Here is a 19,568-nt window from a genome sequence, read left to right as displayed (position 1 = left end):
TATATATATATATATATATATATATATATATATATATATATATATATATATATATATATATATATATATAATAGGGCAATCGTTTACGACTTGTCATTTTCTGGGAACATGGCAGCTTAAAATCGTAAACTCAGCATGCTGCAATATTGGGAATATAGTAACGGTTTACGGAGCGTAATCTTAAAGGCCTATTGTGGGTCAATACAAACCCATCAACATACAAAGTCTTATTTAGTAATATTGCATTATTACATATTATTTTTGGGGCGTATAAAAAAGCACAACAAACTCCACCAGGTATTGAACGAGAGCAAAGGCGCGAGTAAAATTTCACAGCCTCAAATCAGCTATTTTTTGCTGTTGTGGTATTAAGCAGGTACGATAAACGGTTTGCCTAGCCCAGTTATTAAATGTACTAAATATAGAACAAACGTACCCCAAGACAGGACAATGCCACCCTGCTCTCCCTTGCTCTGTTATACGGGCTTAAAAGTCACTGCTTGTCAAAAAGATCTGATCGATGCCTACTTAATAAAGGTGACTGACCGCAGTAGGAAATTTGACGGTTTGCCTGGGCTAGTGACCTAAATATACCAAAGATGAAAATAATGTGCCCTCACTTTCGATTGTACCATTACACCGCTGTAATACTTAACTATCGTGAGTCGCTGCAAACTTAAAATAGGTGATCGACCGTAGTAGGTAACTGACCATTTGCCTGGTCTAGTTGCCTAGATATCGAAAAACGCACTTCGGGTTCATATTGGGACAATGTGCCCTCCCTCTTAATCTTACAAATTGTGATGTCATTGCTTTATCAAGATTTGACACCTACACGAAGGAATTCCCCTCGAAGCACATTTTTTGGCTAAGCGGTCTCTTGAAAGATCGTTAGCAATAATTGATTATTTTTATGCAATATAATAGTCCCTTACGTTTATCGCTCACGTATATAAATGAAGTTATCTTATTCTAACAAACAAAAAAAAAATAAATTAAAGGTTACTGGAAAGAGGCCGTAATCTTCCAAAATCATAAAGTTTACACCTCCTGCGCAGTAATGGCTCAGTCCGATAACAGAAAGTGAACTGGGACTACGATAGCTATTTTTATAAGCGAATCGTTTCGCTGTGTGACCAATTTTAACTGACTTAGCGTATATTACACAAACATAGCTCTGCTCTGGAAGGCCGAGTAGATTTGTGTATTTAAGCAGATTATTTTTTAGCGGTGCAGTAAGAAATCATGGCGGCCATAAAGTTTGTCGGAATAATATGTGTTGTTCTACTCTGGTATTTTCTTCCCGGTTTTGCGGAAGCAATGTACCCAAGTAGGATTCTCAAATTGGCCCTTTATGGGATTCTAACAGTGGTTACATGGAAGATCTTGACTTCGAAGAAATTTGTCGCTGTTGATCCCTCCAATAAAGCCGTTCTGATAACAGGTAAGTGGAGAGAGAGAGAGAGAGAGAGAGAGAGAGAGAGAGTTAATGGCACTACTTAGTGCATGAAATATAAGTCATAAATAGCTTGAGAAATTGATACGCTTCAATAAAAACCTAGTTAATTTATCGATTTAAAGTTTTTACTGTTGTTCTGAGAGAACCACATATGTATATTGTCATGGGTTAAACTGACTGTCGTTGATAGAAGAACCTGCCGGTAGATTTTTCTGTCGCACGGGCGAGAAATAGTCTTTTTTCGACACCATTGGCGGCTTCGTTAACTGTCAGCGGCATTTATTTACATTTATTAATTTGCTTCCAATTTCTAAATATGAGAGATTCTCATCATTCTTGGTGTGGCTCGTTATGGTGCTTAAACAAATTATTCTACTACATGTTTGCCCCTTTTTTCTTGGGGTCAAGGTCAGAGCTATAGAAATTTATATTAAGGTTTTTTGTTTTTTTTTTTTGTTAAAAATTGTCATTTGCTTTATATATCCTGTTTTTTTATACTTTGGGATCAATCATTAAGCTATGACAAATTCCTTTGGTACCATGCCCATTTGACCTTGTGGTGCAGGTCACATTCGAAGAATATTTGCGTTAATATTTTGGTTCAAGGCCTTTCATTCACTTTTGGTCTATACTTGCTTATAAGTCAAGTCAACCGGCAAGCAACAAGATCCCCATCTGCCGTAGCATGCAGATCAGGGTCTTTGTTGTTTGTTCTACTGATTACCCTACCAAAGTGCAAGACCCAGACCTGCCTGTGTATGACGAGACGGCAGATCTGGGTCTCTGCAGTTAGCAGTTAGACTCGTCTTATAAGAGAGTTCTACGGTGTCTTATCCAAACTCCTTGATGGGTTTTTTATTCGTACTTGGGATGGGTCATCGTGAAGTTTAGACACTACCTTGTGCGACACGTGTTATCGCCCCATTAAGTTTGGGTTCCCGGTCATATTCATAGAGAATCAGTGTTAAGGTGTAGGCTACATTTTTTCTTCTTCATTTGCCTATACTTCCAAAACACCTCAATGGTGTTTGTTCGTAGACTGCATGGATCATTTTGAAGCTAAGAGAATATTTATTTTCCAAGCCGTTTGCTCTCCATAATCGACCCTTAGGCCATGGTCACGCGTTTTACAGCAATAATTTGAGTGCCATGTTGACAGGCAGGCTCTGATCTCTTTGTTTTTTTTTAAATTACCTCTTAGGCTTTTGAAGTTGGCGTATCACTTGTCGTTTGCAAACTAGATTATTTATATAAAAAATAGCTTTTTTAAATTCGATTATATTTTGAACGGATTGCATGTACATAACCATAAAACTGGTTTTTTAGTTATAAATTTATACAGCTGACTATAAACGCGCGACTGACGTTTTCGGTTATTCACATGGTTTAAATATAACGTTGAAAATACAAGTCAGCAAACCCCCCCCCCCCCCGAAAAAAATTCCGCATGAATAGATAAACAGATATCCTATCTGTATAAATATGAATCTTCGAAAGCTGATATGTAATCGCTTTGGTTTTATCTTACTCGGGCTGTCAGCTCAGTTCAGGTATTTGAATATCAAAAATCATATCAATGGCTACACGTAGACTGAATTGATTATTTGCTTAGATAACTCCACTAAGAGCATGCAAACAAATGTAAACCGCAACCCACGGTTAACACACCTTACGACATTAAAGGAAGTCGTCAAATCCAAGCTGTTAATCAGTTTGTAGGCTTTCACCGACACATTCGCTAGTTATATAAACTGGATAAAAATGGTAATATTGTACCTGTTCTCCAAAGACTGGTAAACAATTTATAGGTACAGTGAAGTAGATACATAGCTGGGTTCTTAATGTTGGGAAACTGTGTTTCGCAACTTTCTTCCTAAGTACATTCCATCAAGTATTCTGGAGCTACCTCTGGAAAATGAGGACATTTGTCTCCCAAAACAGGTGTTTGCTTAACACAGTTCGGTTACTTCTGTACTCAAATTGAATGTTTGGCTGTTTATAACCGGTGACCTTAAAGACAATTTGACGGATATAAGTAATGTCATCAATTGTTGTGTAAGAAATGTATGACCTTTTTACTGATATTGCGGAAATTATTTAATATTTTTATTCCTGTTTTAAAGAAACGGCGAATTCATGGCATTGTTTCACTCAAGGAAACAAAGGTACCTATCAGTTCGTTCTACTGGTTAGGGAGTCAGTCACGGATTCCGGAGGTCGTGGGTTAGAATCCCGGACGATTAGTGCTGAGGTGTGTCGGGGTTGTTATGCCGTCACTGTGGTAGTTGTGGGGTGGGGTGCTTCCAATGTTTTATTTAAATTATTATAGAAGTCCCACCCAGGCTCGATTTTGTTTGGAAGTTAAACTAGTGAAAGACAGATGTAAAGCTCCGAGCCCCCATCAGCAATGCCGACGGTTAAATGATTGAATATACAAAAAAGTGAAATTCAACGAATAACAGTTTAATGACAATTCAATAATCAAATGATTAAAATTTCCCAAGTACTTTCGTTATGCTCGACCCTGTGATAGCCTAATGCATCATTTGATTTGTAAGTAGTTTAGTGGGATACTATAGCGTCAAAGGGACTTTTATGTTAATATAGAGGAGTTTGTACCCTGGCGTCAAGGTAAATTTAACATGGGAAAAAGGTCGTGGGACTGTATAGCGTCAAAGGAAATTTAACATGGGAATATCGTGTGACTGTATAGCGTCAAGGGAAATTTAACATGGGGAATATTGGGACTGTATAGCGTCAAGGCAAAGTGGGGTTGTTGTATAGAGATAATATGAATAGAACGGGTGAGGTGACGTCACAGTACCGAAGATGGGTAACAACGTAGCAAGGGGCTGACCTCAATCGGGACCAAAAGCAAAGAGCGGCGAAAAGAACCTAGAATGTGTTGGCGGGACATAGACATATATAACACATACAACATACAAACATAAACAAAAATACAACTAAAAAACAATTTAGGCAAGAAAGAAATTTTTCGAGGCATACGAGTGGCTGTGAAAAGAGCCGTTGGGCTTATATTAACATCATTCCGTTAACATAGAGGGCATCGCATAGGTCTTCTTCTCTTCCTCAAACTTCTTCTGACTGCTGATCCATAGATAAGGACTCTTCAAACAACCTTGTCTCTCCACATAAATTCTTCTTTTCCAAACGTTCGTATCTGTGATCCTGATAATTGTCAGTGATGATTTCACATACATGGGTACGTCCGTACGGAACAGCGTTGACGATACGAGGGTAGATGATTCTACGTTTGTCCACATCTTGTGACGAGAACGGGTGAAAGGAATGAAATGAACTGCGGGTTTTTATAATGAAGGAGCGGATCGAAACGGATTGAGTTTTTTCACCAATCCAAACACGCGTTAAAAATTTCTGTCACAGTGCTCAGTCTGTCTTGCAGTTCGAAGAGAGTTGCCTGTGACGTCAGATTTCCTATATAGATGCGCTAACATCTGTGCGCAGTCAATCCATACGACACAGTTTTCGAACTTGACGGAAACAAAGACAATGAATTGGGGTGCACCAGCCGTGGAGACGAGAAGCAATGATATAACAGCGGCGACCAAAGTCAACACAAGCCTGTTTCTAGTAGAGGTCGATTTTAATTGGGATTTAGTCAATTTTCTGTCTTCTTTGCAAGAATTTATTCCGGTACCAGTACCTTTTGCCACCTTCTCCTTATTTACCACACGTCGAGGATTTTAAACAGAGACAGAAAGAAGAATTGGAGAAATTTGCACCACAGCAGAAAGAAGCAGAACAAGCTTTTCTTTTTCAACATCAACAGCGAGAAGAAGAGGAATCAAGAAAGAAACGACAGGAAGAAGAAGCAGAGAAGAAATAAGGTCTAAGAGAGAAGGAGGACAGTGAAAGTCAAACAGTGACGTTACTCTTAGATATTTTGGCAGAGATGAGTCTGAAACAAATGTATCAGACTTCTTTATTACGACCCAAGAGAAAAAGACCTTCCCGAGCCAAACAGTCCAACCTGTTGCTACACCTGAGATACCACCCCTAGTGATTTCTACCAAATAATTCACATGAGCCAATCCAGAAGTAGGCCTTGGCCGTGGCAAAGGCTTAAGTCAGTTAAAGCGGAGTACGTCCCGTTCCCGAGTTTGTTTTCTTTATTAAACAAAACAAATACCCAACGGTCCTTTTCAGGGCCACCCACTTCTCTTGAAAAGAGATATCATTCATTTTGCCAAAATCATTTAAAACTCAAAATCTCTTCTTTTTTTTACCCATGATGTACGTGTGTCAGTGAGTGAGTGCGTGAGTGTAGGTTCTTATTCTAAAAAATCAAAACCAAGACGCACGTTTTCCGTCTGGTCTATTCTGGTATAAATTTTACAATCCAATTCACAACACAACACTTTAAAAATGTCATAGACTTCTAATGTGTCTTTGTTCACTCTCAGTTTTTTTTCTGTTGAATTTCTTCACGTTCACATGTTTTTTCTCTTCTTCTTCTCCTTCCTCACTTTCTCCTAGTTTTTTCATCTCTTTCTGTACATGTCTGGTTTCATCCTTTGTGGAGGGTACCTCTTCTTCTTCCTGTCCTGATCCCCTTTCTTCCTCTTGCTCCTGTTGTTTTTTGGAGCATTCTAAAGACCAATGTCCTTTATCTTGACAATGGATGACAGGTATCTTGACTTTTGTCTCTTCTGACACCTGGTTTGCTTTTCTAACAGTATGGACACTCAGAAGACCAATGTCCTTTCTTACCGATATAGCAAGTATCTTGATTTTTATCTCGAAAGGAGGGTGAGTAGTCCGTGTGCTTGTCTGAAGAAAACTTTCTTAAGACACGTTCACAAAGCTGTGGTCAGAGGTTCAGTCTGTGTGGGCTTTTCCATCGTTCCGGTTTCCTTGAGAGTAAAAAGAATACTGAAGGGGAACCCTTTACATATACACTGGTCTGACGGATATAAAGTGACCTGTGGCTTTAAAATGTAGTCATTTGATTTTTTGCAGTCAAGATGAAACGATCTCATCATTTCGCGGAGAAAGGAGAAGAAAGTAAGAGGCAGAAACGTGATGTATCGCCTCGTACAGTAGTTGAAGTCATGGCACAGATTGATGCCAGTGATTTTGAAGATGACATGAGTGAGACAGAATCCAGACCCAGAGAGTCTACACTTAACTAAAGTTTACCACTATTAACTCCTGAAAATTACTGCCACATTCGAGGGACGGAAAAGCGCTCCTCTATAAAATTTAGAACCACAGCTTACACGTACACGGTGAATTTTAAAGATTTCAAGGCCGAACTACCATTGGAGAAGGCAGAGGGGTTCATCATCGAGGTGTGGGATTCTTTGTTCAGCACACTAAAACGACAATGTCAAGCCAAAGAAGACGATCGCTTGAGACTTTCCATTCATCACAACACAATAAAGTCCCCCGTTTAGCAGCCCAGCAAAATTAACACCTTCCAAAGCCATCAACATGATTCAACACGTGCAACAATCCAACGACAAGTTTCACATCCCCGATCGAAAAGCAACACTGTTCATGACCCACTTATCTCTTCCTTGAGGGACCGGACGTAAAACAAGGTGTTATTGGTGGACAACCTTCGTAGCATCAAGCACAGCCTTGTCCAAATTAACAACCCTAAATACATTATGTGTTTAGCCCGTGCCATCGTGGTGAGACGGAAGTATGCCAACAAGACTGACACGGCAGAATGGAAAAGAGTCTGGAAAACTATTCAACAATTGGACTGGGCCAGATAACGAAGTGAAGCAGAACTTTGTCACAGCAATCCAAAGTGACACCCTGTGGCATTCCTGAAATGCACACCTTGCAAGATGTCCGAGCTGCACACCACACCTTGAAAGTGCACCATCAAGAAGTGTGCGGACCTTTATTGTTTTGAGGCAAAGATTTCAAAGACGGAAAATACATTCACGTCTATTATAACGATGAACATTTCGATACCATCACCAGTATCACCGCATTTTTGGGATACGGTTATCACTGTGAGAAATGTGACCATGGCTATAACAATCGAGAACAACACAAGTATTGTGGATCGAAATGTTCAGGATGTTTGGCCTCTCAACCCTGTCTGGACGAAGGACAAGAGCGAGTGAATTTCCTTGGTAGTCAACGCACTTTTGTCAGCCCTACCTGTTACCAACATCATTTGAAGAAGCAAGGTTAACAGCAGAAAAGGGCTTGTCAACTCCTGAGATTGTACACTACCTGTGGACAAGTCATACGTGCCAATAATGCCAAGACACACGTATGTTCAGGAAACAAACGATGTCACATTTGTCGCCAAATCATGGACTTGGAACACGAATGTTGTTGTTGTGAGGTTTAACGACATTTTTCAGCACACGATAGGATATACATGGCGGCCAGTATTAATGGTGGAGGAAGAACCCAGGAAAACCCCGGAAAGAACCACCGACCCACGAGAAGCTACTGGCAAGCTTTCTCACATACCCACATTGGCTGATACCGAGACTCGAACCGGCGCAGACAGAGGTAAGATGGCAGTGATCCGTAACGGAGAGCGCTTTAGAAGACTCGGCCACTCGGGGCCCCGAACAAGAATGCTACATTCAAAAATACCATTTCAAAAAAGAGGAGCAAGATCATCAGAAGAAAGGCAATTTCATCTTTTTCGATTTCGAATGCATGGAAGAGACCGGCATTCATATTCCTTATTTCTGTATGGCTCACCGAGCGTGCGAGAAGTGCATACAAGAGCCTGTATTTAGTCATTGCCCTCACTGCAGTAAAATTCCTGGAGGACATGCAAAACATATTTCGGGGATCGAACACGCTGGCCGATTTCGTCCTATGGATCTTAGACCCCATCGACGAGACGTGGAGCCAAGAGGACATGGAACGTTAGGGAGATTGTTATCGCCATGCCACTGCGATGGTTCACAATTTCTTGGGATCCGATGGGCAGTCTCTTTTGAGATATTATACGGAACAAGTCACCGAACGTCCGAAAGTCACTTTCAATGGAGCCAAAATCATTTCCATGCAAGTGGGACAAGTACAGTTTAAAGATTCGATGAGCTACTTGGCCATGCTTTTTGAGTCGGATGTCTAAAACGTTTGGAATGACAGAAATGGCCAAAGGTTATTTTCATCACTTTTTCAATACCGAAGCCAATCAACACGCCGTTTTACCCCATTTGCCTGAGGCTCAAGACTACGACCCCTTCAGCATGCGTACCGAACAACGAGAAGCTTTCTACGCTTGGTACCAGGCCCACTCCTCGAACCCCTTTCGACTTTCAGGAAGAAATGATAAATTATTGTCGTTCCGACGTGGACCTTTTACGACGTTTGTGTAATCCGTTTCGAGAACGGATCATGGAACACGGAGCGATCGAGCCTTTGAAAGAAATCTGCACCATCGCCAAAGCGTGTTCCTTAGTGTACCGACAACGATTCATGCCTGAAAGCACCCTGGTTGTCATCAGCCCTCAAACGATGAACTATGTCAAACGTCAATACTCGGTCAAAGCCCTACGCTGGCTACATTACTTGTGCGATAAGGAAGACAAATGGATCCAACACGCCCGAAATGGGGGAGGGGAAAATACCATCGGAACGTATTCAATGGATGGATGGGACTTAGAAAACCCCAAGATCATGTACGAGTTTAATGGTTGCTTATTTCACGGATGTCCCTTTTGCTACCCTGAACGTAACACTAAAAATCAGTTTTTACAACGGACCATGATAGACTTGTACGAGGCCACTTGTTAGCGGTGATTGAAGTTAGAACAGCAAGGATACCAAGTGGTGGAAATGTGGGAACACGAGTACAATCACCGTTTGAAAACCGATCCCGAGTTTAAACGCATCGTGCAAAGTTACAAGTTGATGGACCCACTGAACCCTCGGGACAGTTTGCACGAAGGACGGACAAATGACATATGTTTGCGGTACCAATCTGACGAGGAGAAAGGAGAAGAAATCAAATATTTGGACGTGTGTTCACTGTATCCTTACGTGTGCAAATAGTGTCGATTTCAATCTGGGTATACTCAATTGCTGACGGAACACATTGACCTGGACAACATTACACAATACGAAGGATTGATCAATTGCAAAGTATTGTTTTCCAATGACTTGTACCATCCCGTTTTACCTCACCATTGCCAAGGAAAAATGGTGTTTCCCTTGTGCTGTACTTGTGCCGAAACGTTCAACCAAAACCGTCCTTGTCAGCACACACAAAAAGAACGCACATTGGCAGGAACGTGGGTCAGCGTGGAATTGTTAAAGCTATGGACCTAGATACCAACTGTTAGAAGTGTACGAAATCTACCACTTTCCCAAGACAGAACAGTACCACAAGTGCGACGAAACCCAGAAAGGCATTTTCGAAGACTACGTGGATGCATTTTTGAAACTGAAACAAGAAGCCATTGGCTATCCTTCCTGGTGCCACACTCCCGAAGACCAAATGAAATTGAAAGACAAATACTGGGAGCAGGAAGGCATCACTTTAGACCAGGAGGAGAAAAACGAAGGAAGGCGATCGTTTTCCAAAGTGATGTTAAATTGCTTGTGGGGTAAAATGGCACAACGTCAGTGTTTACCTGAGACGGAGTATTTGACGGAACCTTCCCGGTACTTCCAGATGATTCACGACAAAACCAAATACATGAAACACGTGGACGTCGTTCCTGAGGATTTGATCTTAGTCAATTACAAAGGAGAACTGAACTTTGTAGAAGCCGACGAATTTTGGAAATGTCATCATCGTGGCTTACGTAACAGCTCATGCTCGCTTAAAATTGTGCGAAGCTTTAGAACTGTTAGGTGATCGCTTCCTGTTCTTCGACACGGACAGTTGCATCTACATCGATCGCCTGGGTCAACGTCACCCTTATATCGAAGGAGACCGTTTAAGAGCCTGGACAGGCAAACACTACGACCAGAAGATTCTAAGTTTTGCTAGTGGCGATCTTAAAAATTAAGGCTACGAATACCGGGACAAACAGTGTACACGGAGTTTAAAGTGAAAGGATTGACTCTGAATTATCGCAATATCCAGGTGATGAACTTTAGCGTATTGAAAGAAGCCTTGCAGTCTGGACAGGCTGAAATCTTTAAAGTGACCACTTACGAACCGCACAAGATTGTACGTTTACCCACTAACCAAATTGTCAGTCGACTCTCGGAAAAACTGTACCAAGTCGTGTACCAGAAGCGAGTGCGACTTCCCAACCACTCCACTTTTCAGTATGGTCACGTCAATCTTGGTCAGCATATAAAAAGGTAAAACGTCCAAGACCAATAGTTCATTGTAACTACCAAGACCAAGCAAGAAAGATGAGGCCTTTTACACAGATATCATTCAAGTTTGGGGATTCTCCAGTCGAGTGCGATGGTGTCCCTTGCGATGAACGCGATGCTGTACGTTGTGACCTCAGCGATGCAGTTCCACGTCATGGAAACTTTGCTGTGACCACTATTACTACCACTACTACCATACTTACAATGGAAAGTGATGCTGTGAGTGTCAAAACTAACGGATGCGAAAGCACACCTCTCGTTACTGGTTTTCATGGTCAATGTCATTCTCCTAGTGAAACCATTTAGCTACCACCCAACGGATGTCATCCAAAACTGAGCAACCTCCTACAGATTTCACCGTACCCTCTCCGAAATGAAGCTATGAGTTACGCATATTCGTTCCCTGTGCGTTTGCCTGAATACTACTCCTTTGAAAGTCGATTCCAAACCTTCCATGGAAAAGGGCTTAAATGTCTGGGAGGTTCTACCCCTTAAGAATTTAGCCAGAGCCGGATTTTTTTTACTTGGGATAAAGCCAAGTGCTTCATTTGCGGTGTGTCTCTTCACCAGTGGGAGCAGAAAGGTTCGGCTTACCTGCAACATGCTCGATGGTCTTCGGATTGTCACTACCTACCTTTAGTGGGACCTAGTCATTGAAGTTGCATACCATGTCGTTTAAGAAACCAGCTAGGCTAGGAGGCAAACGTTGGAAAACACCTAGACAAGTATTTAAACCCCATTTCAAAGTAATATTCAAGGATTACCAAAGGAATTGCAAGAGAAGATCTACAAGGAAGTTTGGCAGGGAGATGCCAGAGCAAAATCTCAATTGGTGACTGTAGAACTTTTGTATAAATTCACAAGAGGAAAGTGAAAAAAGCCAACAAATACGTAAGGTTTCTCTGGGTCAAGTCTGCGTTCATGCGATTATTCCACTTTCGACTGTTTACATTAGAAGATTGTATTGACATTCTTGACTGTTACCCAGAATGGCAGTGGTCAGAAGTGACTCACTATATCCATTACGTTTGCTCTAGGAGAAGATTTTGAATAAAATAATACTAACTGACATGAATCATGGATACTTTACAAGAGAACATTCTTGGTTTGCATGTGGAATTGAGAGAACGTATTTAACGAGAGCTGGTCAAAATACAAGTGAAACTAAAAAAAAGCAATTGCATCCATTACGTCACCGATGTTAAAACCACTGGTACCTGAATGCTATAAGAGGGCTGATTCTGATGAAAGTGTTCCAGTGGTCAGACATTGTTAAACTGAAGTTGGGCATAAAGGATCGGTTTGTTGTGACTCGTTCTTTTTACTACAAGGTAGACTTAATGTAACGAATTCCAGAAGAAGAGTTAGAGGGTCAACGCACTTTGAAAGAACGCATGTGGAAATAATTTACGCATCACCACAATCTCAAGTACATCGACATTTTACTGCACTTGGTCCCAGCGTACAACCAATCTTAACATCAAAGCATCGGACGTCCCCCCCCAAGAAGTGAATCCCGACAACGAAATGGCCGTTTTCGAGCGCCTGTTTGGTACGTCTCTGACGGTGGCTGTCCCCAGGATAAGAGATGTTTTGGGAGTAGGAAATTGGGTGCGCATTGGCAAAACCAAGCGCACTTTCGACAAAGGTTACTTACTCAACTGGACCACCGAATTGTTTCGTGTCACTGGATGAGTGCGTGGCCGTCATCCATTCGTCTATAAGTTGGAAGACATGAACGTATTAGTGTTAAAAGGAACGTTTTACTTACCCGAGTTACAATGCGTAACCAGAAAAGAAGACGAAGTGTACGTCATCGAAAGCATTCTCGAACGAAGAACCCGTAAAGAGGGAAAACGAAGTTTCAAAGAAGTCAAAGTACGTTGTTAAGGGGGGCCCCGAGTGGCCGAGTGGTCTACAGCGCTCTTCGTTACGGATCACTGCCATCTCACCTCTGTCTACACCAGTTCGAGTCTCGGATTCAGCCAATGTGGGTATGTGAGAAAGCTTGCCAGTAGCTTCTCGTGGGTCGGTGGTTCTTTCTGGGGTTTTCCCGGGTTCTTCCTCCACCATTAATACTGGCCGCTATGTATAACATATCTTGTGCTGGATAATGGCGTTAAACCCCACGACAACAACAACAACGTTGGAAAGGATATCCTCCCAGTTTTGATTCTTTGATCGACGCTACGAAAGTCATCGACTATAACAATAAGTGATCATCATGCCCTTCCACACAGCGTCAGCTACCGCTACCACTGCAGTGACCACTGCTTCACCCAGTTCTTCTTTGCAAGATATACAAAAGCAACCCTTGTTGGCGCGGTGTGGAGAACGTGTGCCAAAAACGCAAATCGACTTTTGCTGAGAAATCTTTGTGGTGTATTGTGTCATCGGTACACTCATTGCCAGTTTGAGTTTGCAACAAGCAGACAAACAATTGGGGACTATTTTACTGAGCAGTTCCATCTGTTACCTTCTTCCGAATCTTTCCCTGAAATACTCTTCGAACGGGAACAAAGGAGGCCTTCCGGCCAACGTCAGTCACCACTCCAACAACAACAACCACAAAAATAATCCTCTTTTAGACAATCTTGTGACTTTCAGTGACCCCTTGGACAGCAACATAACTCTAGAATTATGAATAACAACAACCAGTTTTACTTGACGCTACCCAGTGACAGTTCCATGGAGGTGTTTCCCCCACAATAATTTGTGTTGTTACACGGCCAAATTACCTCAGGCCATCCAATTGGATCACGAAACCCATTGGTAAGTGATTTTGATAGAAATCATTTACCATACACAAATCAAAAACATCACTGAAACTCAAAACACTTTTGAGGTCGAAGTTTTGGACGACGCAGTGCAACAAACCATTAGTAACACTAAACATCACAAATTGATTGTGAGTCGACCAGTACCCGACAGTAATCCTAGATTGTACATCTATCACTTTTAAATTAACTCAGGACATTATTTTAGCGGTGAATATCTGGTAGACGCGATTGCTGGGAGATTCAGTGTAGCATTTGACGAAGTTTTGACCAAACTAAACAAAGGTTTCAGTAATGAGTACCATAAAGTGGCTCGTCGCTTACTAATGAAATTTGAAAGTGAAGAAAAAGTATAGGTATTAGATTTTGCCATGAATTGTATGACAGTTTGGGAGAGGATCTCAAGATGATCAAGGATATCAAGAACATAAGAGATTTGCCAATCATTGACGACAACTCGAAATTTGTGAAACATTTTCGTTCCCCGGTAGAACTGAACCAATGACTCAGTTTGATCTTTGTTTACTCCGATGTGGTGGATTACAACGTAGTCGGGCACACCCCCGTACCGTTACTGCGTGTCACTCCTTACCAAGCGGATTCTGCCACGATCACTCACGAGGAAGGTGGAAACACCTATCACGTTCACCATGAATTTGTACATCCTCACTATTTACCCATCACTAAGTTGTATATTATCACTGTCAACATTGCTGTAAAAGTAGATCTGGGACGAAATATTTCATTCACCAAAGGAAAAGTCACGGTGAAACTCCATTTTCGCAAAAAGATTATCTAACGACTCATAAGTCATGTAGCCAGTGTACTCGCTCGACAGCGAGGACGTGGTTTAGGAGATATGCTGAAATCAGCCTTTCGTTCAGTGGCCCCAGTTTTGAAACCGATGGTGACACGAGGATTGCACGCTTTGAAAGATATTGCGTTGACTCAGGGCAAAGAATTTCTCCAAAATGTCATCATCGACAAACAAGCCCTAAAGAAGAACTCTTGAGAGCATACAAAAATGTCTTGCTGCAAACAGGCAAAGACATTTTGGGCCGATGAGAAGCGCCTATAAATGCCCTGGACACTGCCCTGCTTCCCTGACAGACAGCAAAGACAAGGCGGAAAGAGGCGAAGACGAAAACACCCCTTCAGAGGACACTCATAAAGCTAGAAAGACTAAGAAAACAAGAACCGTCCGAGACTTGGACGCTTTTGATTATTAATTCATAGAGACAAAAAACGATGCACCTGTTCGAAGCCGGAACTAGATCCGGCCAGATTCATGTGGAACTTCAGTTTGCAAAAGACCTGTAAGAGACAGTAAACGCCATCTTGTATGCCGAGTTTGATAATACCATAGAAATCAACAGATTGAGAGAAGTAATTATAGATTATTAGAAGCAATGGAAGACTGTAGTCTCTCATTGAATGGTGAATAATCTTTGGAAATGAAATGGGAGGATACCATGGAAGAAGAACCCCAAAACAAAGACGAAAAGGACATAGTGATGAAGTCCAAGTGGCCAGGACAAAAACAACATTTAGTCTCCTGTTTTGCCAAACACCTGGCAGAAAAGTTACAGAAATGATTAAGAAAGATTGCTATGGATATCAAGACGATCATCTCAGTCAAATTAAACACGATGAATGTATGTTGCTCAATCAAGAAGAAAAATTGGATGAGTATCTGGACGAAGCTTGGAGTCTCAACTCGTAAGAAGCCGTGTTGTATCAGTGGTATAAAGACCTCCGTGATCATTCGTCTCCTCCACTGACGACTCTAGAGATCTATCACACCGAAGCTGGCTTGGCTCAGGGTGCAGAGACGAAGCGAAGAAACGGTTACTTGTCAGACATTTTCAAGTCATGATTGAATCGATAACTTATCATTACCTGTGAAGAAATAAAACCAGAAAAACAAAACAACACAAAAATCAATACTTGGGAACTTTATTACCTTTTGAACCACAGTTCGTACACTGCTTCTTGGAATTATGTCTGTGTGTAAAGATGAACTGCCTCATCGTAAACCTCAAGGCCATCAAGATTATGTCATCAACACGGACGACAGTCATCTCCCAGGAACCCACTGGGTAGCCGTCTACTTTCCTTAAGAAGGTTGTGTGGAGTATTTTGATTCGTATTTATTGCCACCTTTGGAAGACGACATAATCGTCTTTATGAGAAGAAATGCCCAGACGGCGCGATTCAATAATATGACATTATAAGGCAAATATTCCATGGTTTGTGGACAATATTGTGTGTATTTTCTTCATCAACGTACTCTTGGATATTCTTTAGAACATTCAGTGACTTTTTTTGACAGCCACTCTTCTAGAAACGATAACAAAGTAGATCGATGGTTTTGTGACCATTATGTTTAGCTTTTGTCTTTAGCTAGGAAACGTAGTGTACATCAATGACCCAATAACATCAACAGTGGAAGTCTAGCTTCACGTCATAACGTTATCTGAACGAAGCTTACGTGAATTTCCATCGTCTCAGGCAAAGCATGATGCCCAAACTTGAAGAGATAGAGAATGTCAGAATGTTGGAAGTGACCGAAGACCTGATAGAAGAGCTCTTCAGAGACGAAATCAAGAAATAAAAGGAAGAATGGACGGAGAAGTATAGACTTCAGAAGCAAAGAGAGCAGAGAGAACATCAGCAGGAATCAGAGGTTTTATCGACTGCCGTGTAGACACGAAAGAGTTCTCCATCTCTTTCCGAAAAAGCAGACCCTATCCTGTGGGAAAGCCTGTCACCAGACGGGGACGCAATCTTAGACGATAAAAGATTGCCATAACTCCTCGTCTACAAAAAACTTCCCTTTTCAGGGCTACCCAATATTCTAGAAATAGATACTAATTCAGTTGCCAATGGTATGATAGTAAGTTACAAAATAGAAGTGCGTCTGTAAGCACTTCGTTTGTTTGACTGTGTTATAAGTGTATCTATAAGCACTTCGTTTCCGTAGCATGTCAAAAATGAATACGTATGTGATTGTTTTTGTAGTTAGTGATTGTAAGTATAAAAAAGTGAGTGAGTGTTTGTTTTTGGTCCGCGCATTCCATGTTTTTGGGTTAATGGCGTGGGTCTTGTACATTTTGGTATCGGGGATGTTTTCCTTCACGTCCGTGCTTTACAAATATAAAGGAAAATGCTCGTTATTCTGGTATCCATCGTTGAAGCATCAGCTAAAGAAGATGAGCAGGATAAGCATATTGCTTGAACTCCAAATGTACCTGGAGTATGCCAGACTTTTATTTGATGAGCTGGCTATGGAGGCCGTAGCCAAAGAGCCTAGGATAGAGAAGAAGGAGGAGGAGGAGACAAAGGTGAAAGAATAGGAGGAAAAGAAGAGAGGAATCCTGTCTCACCTCATGCTAAGACCTCAATGTGAGGTAAAGCCTGAGGTGAGGACGCCTCCGCAGACGGTACAAGCATGACAGCCACAGCCTCTGTCGCCAGTACAAAGACCAGTGGTTCGCCAGACTGAAAACTGGGAAGAGGAAATAATGAGATCACATCATCTGCGCGTGTGGCATAGGAGAAGAGAGTGGGAAGTCTACACTATCGTTTAAACACCTATGCCGATTCAAGATGCCGGATCTTCTCTCTGGTCACGGTAACCTTATGTATGAAATTAACTCTAACCTGCGGCATGTTTAGACAGCAGCCATGGATTGTACTAATACCTTAGTTTATACTCGACTTACGAGCTGGAGTTGAGCAAACGTGACTGATACCAAAGACTTAAAACAATGGCACTAGCAGCTGCCTCGATTGGCGCTCAGCATTAAAAGGTTAGTGGTAGGACTGGTCGGCCCGGTGTAAGGATAATATGACTGGGTGGGACATAATACTTCATGTCTGCGGCATGGTGCCCCAGTGTTAGAAATCATTGTTAATTGCCAGACTGTAGCGATATGAGTAAAAAAATTTTTAAAGCTATGTTAAAAATCTCTCTCTCTCTCTCTCTCTCACACACACACACACACACGGTTCTTATTCCTGTGTCAGAATTAGAAAGTTAGACTGTTTTTGTACAAACGAGACTATATGCATTGTCGCATTATCAGTTGATGAATAACAAGGAATGTAGTTATTACTTACTTTTGCGGTCAGCTTTTCTTTGAGAAGAAAAGTGCATAGATAATGTGATCCTTTAAATTCTACGCGTTTAGAGGTGGAGCGGAGGGAACAAAGAGCACAAAACACCGAAACTTTTCCTACGTACATTTTCCCTTCAGTGGCTATAATTATGATCCATAAATGCTTAAAATCCAGGAGCTTCTGGGACCCAGGGAATTCTAGCTACAGACTTCTCGCACCACTCCTCCTTAACTAGCTTTATGGATCTGTCCATAGAAATTTATATTTATGAAAAACTGTCTTGGTGTCTTTCTGTTATTCATTTATTTATTACGAATTTGGGTGTAGCACCTGACGGCAGAGCCGTGAGTAGAATACTGGAAAATAATGGGTTGGGAATGGGTGGGGGCTTCATTGAGGCTGGGTTAAGAAACGTGTTGGACTTAATGTCTGTAAAACGTTAAACTCGGTGGTACAATTTATTCCGTTTATTCGGCTGAGAGATAAATGTAAACTTGTATTCCATGTGAATATTACATATCCATAAACCGAGCAACAGCTGTCCAGTAAATCGGACAAGATTAAAACAAAAACTTAGTTGCGGCTGACTTTTTTATGATGGCTTCTTTTTTAACTTTGATAAGACGGTATTTTGGATTTACACATCCATCTCTGTATGAACTTTATTGTTATTGTAATTTAAATCTATAAACTTGAGCTTCAGTTGGAAACAAGTGTAAATCGGGTTCTCATCAGCTAATGACAATTCTATCCTAATATCTTGACGTTGATTGAGTGCAAAAAATAAAAAAGGAAGAGAGAAAATGAGCTGTGTTCCCTTTCGTTCGTCAAGAATAAATACAATAATAATCTTCCTCTGCGGATTCCTTATTACGGTGGCAACACAAATTTAATCAATCACTAATAACGTCATAATCTGAACTTATCCATGAATTTAAGGCACAAATACAGGAGTGCTCCGTTCTGCCCTTTTTAATTTTTTTTTAAGAAACGGGTACATTGTCCCGTAAGTTTTTCTGATTTTCGTCAAAATCGTCTCTTGTAGTGCGATTAACGCTGTTTCTGTCCAATATTTCAAAGACCTTCATGAAGTTATATTTTGACGTTATGTATCGTAGGCTAATTGTTCAGGTCATAGATCTACATATTGTGATGCAATATAAGAAAGGCATAGATCTTGTCACTACGTATTTTGGTATTGGTTCCTTGGCTTCTTACATCTATCCCAAAAATATATATACTAACGTCCACCATCATGGTAGCGATTGAGGCGAAGCTGCTTTAGGAACCAGTTTTAATTAAATTCCACTAAAATACTTCTACGTATAGTGATTAATCTAAAGTTGTTAGAGATCTCCGAACACAAGTTGTTTACCGACTTTATTTGATAAAATTTATGTTAACATTCCTGCAAGTACCCTCATCAATTATATCATATATTGTTGCCAAGGGCAAAGATCCAAATCTACCGGCACACACTGAACAGATAAATCAGGGTCTGTAGCTGTTGAAGTTACATTCGAACTACTTTGGCTATTTCTGAGAAACAGAAACAAATATGTGATGCATGCCAGCGTAGTAACTTGCGGAAGGAAAATTATACATTTTGTTCGCAGGAAATTTCTTCGCACTAAAGAAAGCTCTAACACAAACACATGCACGAACATTCAATATAGCATAATACACATAGCAAACACATGGTTATAGGGAAATCTTCTGGCAAAAAATTACAACTGGACGATGGAGAAGGAAACCAGCCTTAGACAAGTGTCTAAGGAATACACACCCACATACATTATCTCTTCCTTTTAGATATCGGGAACATCGGGGAACCAGCCCGGGAAGTATGGCAAGTACCAACAAAATTTCTAAGAAAAGAGCAACCCCATATTCTAAAACAA

General features: G+C 41.1%; 1 protein-coding gene across 2 annotated transcripts in view; it reads left to right on the top strand.

Moving 5' to 3' along the window:
• Positions 1–1,119: 1,119 nt before the first annotated feature.
• The window catches only part of LOC149805903 (17-beta-hydroxysteroid dehydrogenase type 6-like), an 87,394-nt gene continuing 68,945 nt past the window's right edge, over positions 1,120–19,568 (top strand). Inside the window, exon 1 of one of the 2 annotated variants that reach the window (XM_089950666.1) lies at positions 1,120–1,444. In XM_089950666.1, coding sequence (XP_089806792.1) covers positions 1,246–1,444 — 199 coding nt within the window. In that variant the 5' untranslated portion in view covers positions 1,120–1,245. The remainder of the gene's footprint in view (positions 1,445–19,568) is intronic. The other variant, XM_089950665.1, reaches the window with a different exon arrangement.

This window comes from Sinohyriopsis cumingii, chromosome 2 (genome assembly GCF_028554795.1).
Source record: "Sinohyriopsis cumingii isolate HCF-2022 chromosome 2, ASM2855479v2, whole genome shotgun sequence".
In the NCBI taxonomy this organism is placed as follows: domain Eukaryota; kingdom Metazoa; phylum Mollusca; class Bivalvia; order Unionida; family Unionidae; genus Sinohyriopsis; species Sinohyriopsis cumingii.
The sequence above is the reverse complement of the archived record's forward strand: the minus strand, read 5'-3'. Positions and strand labels throughout refer to the sequence as shown.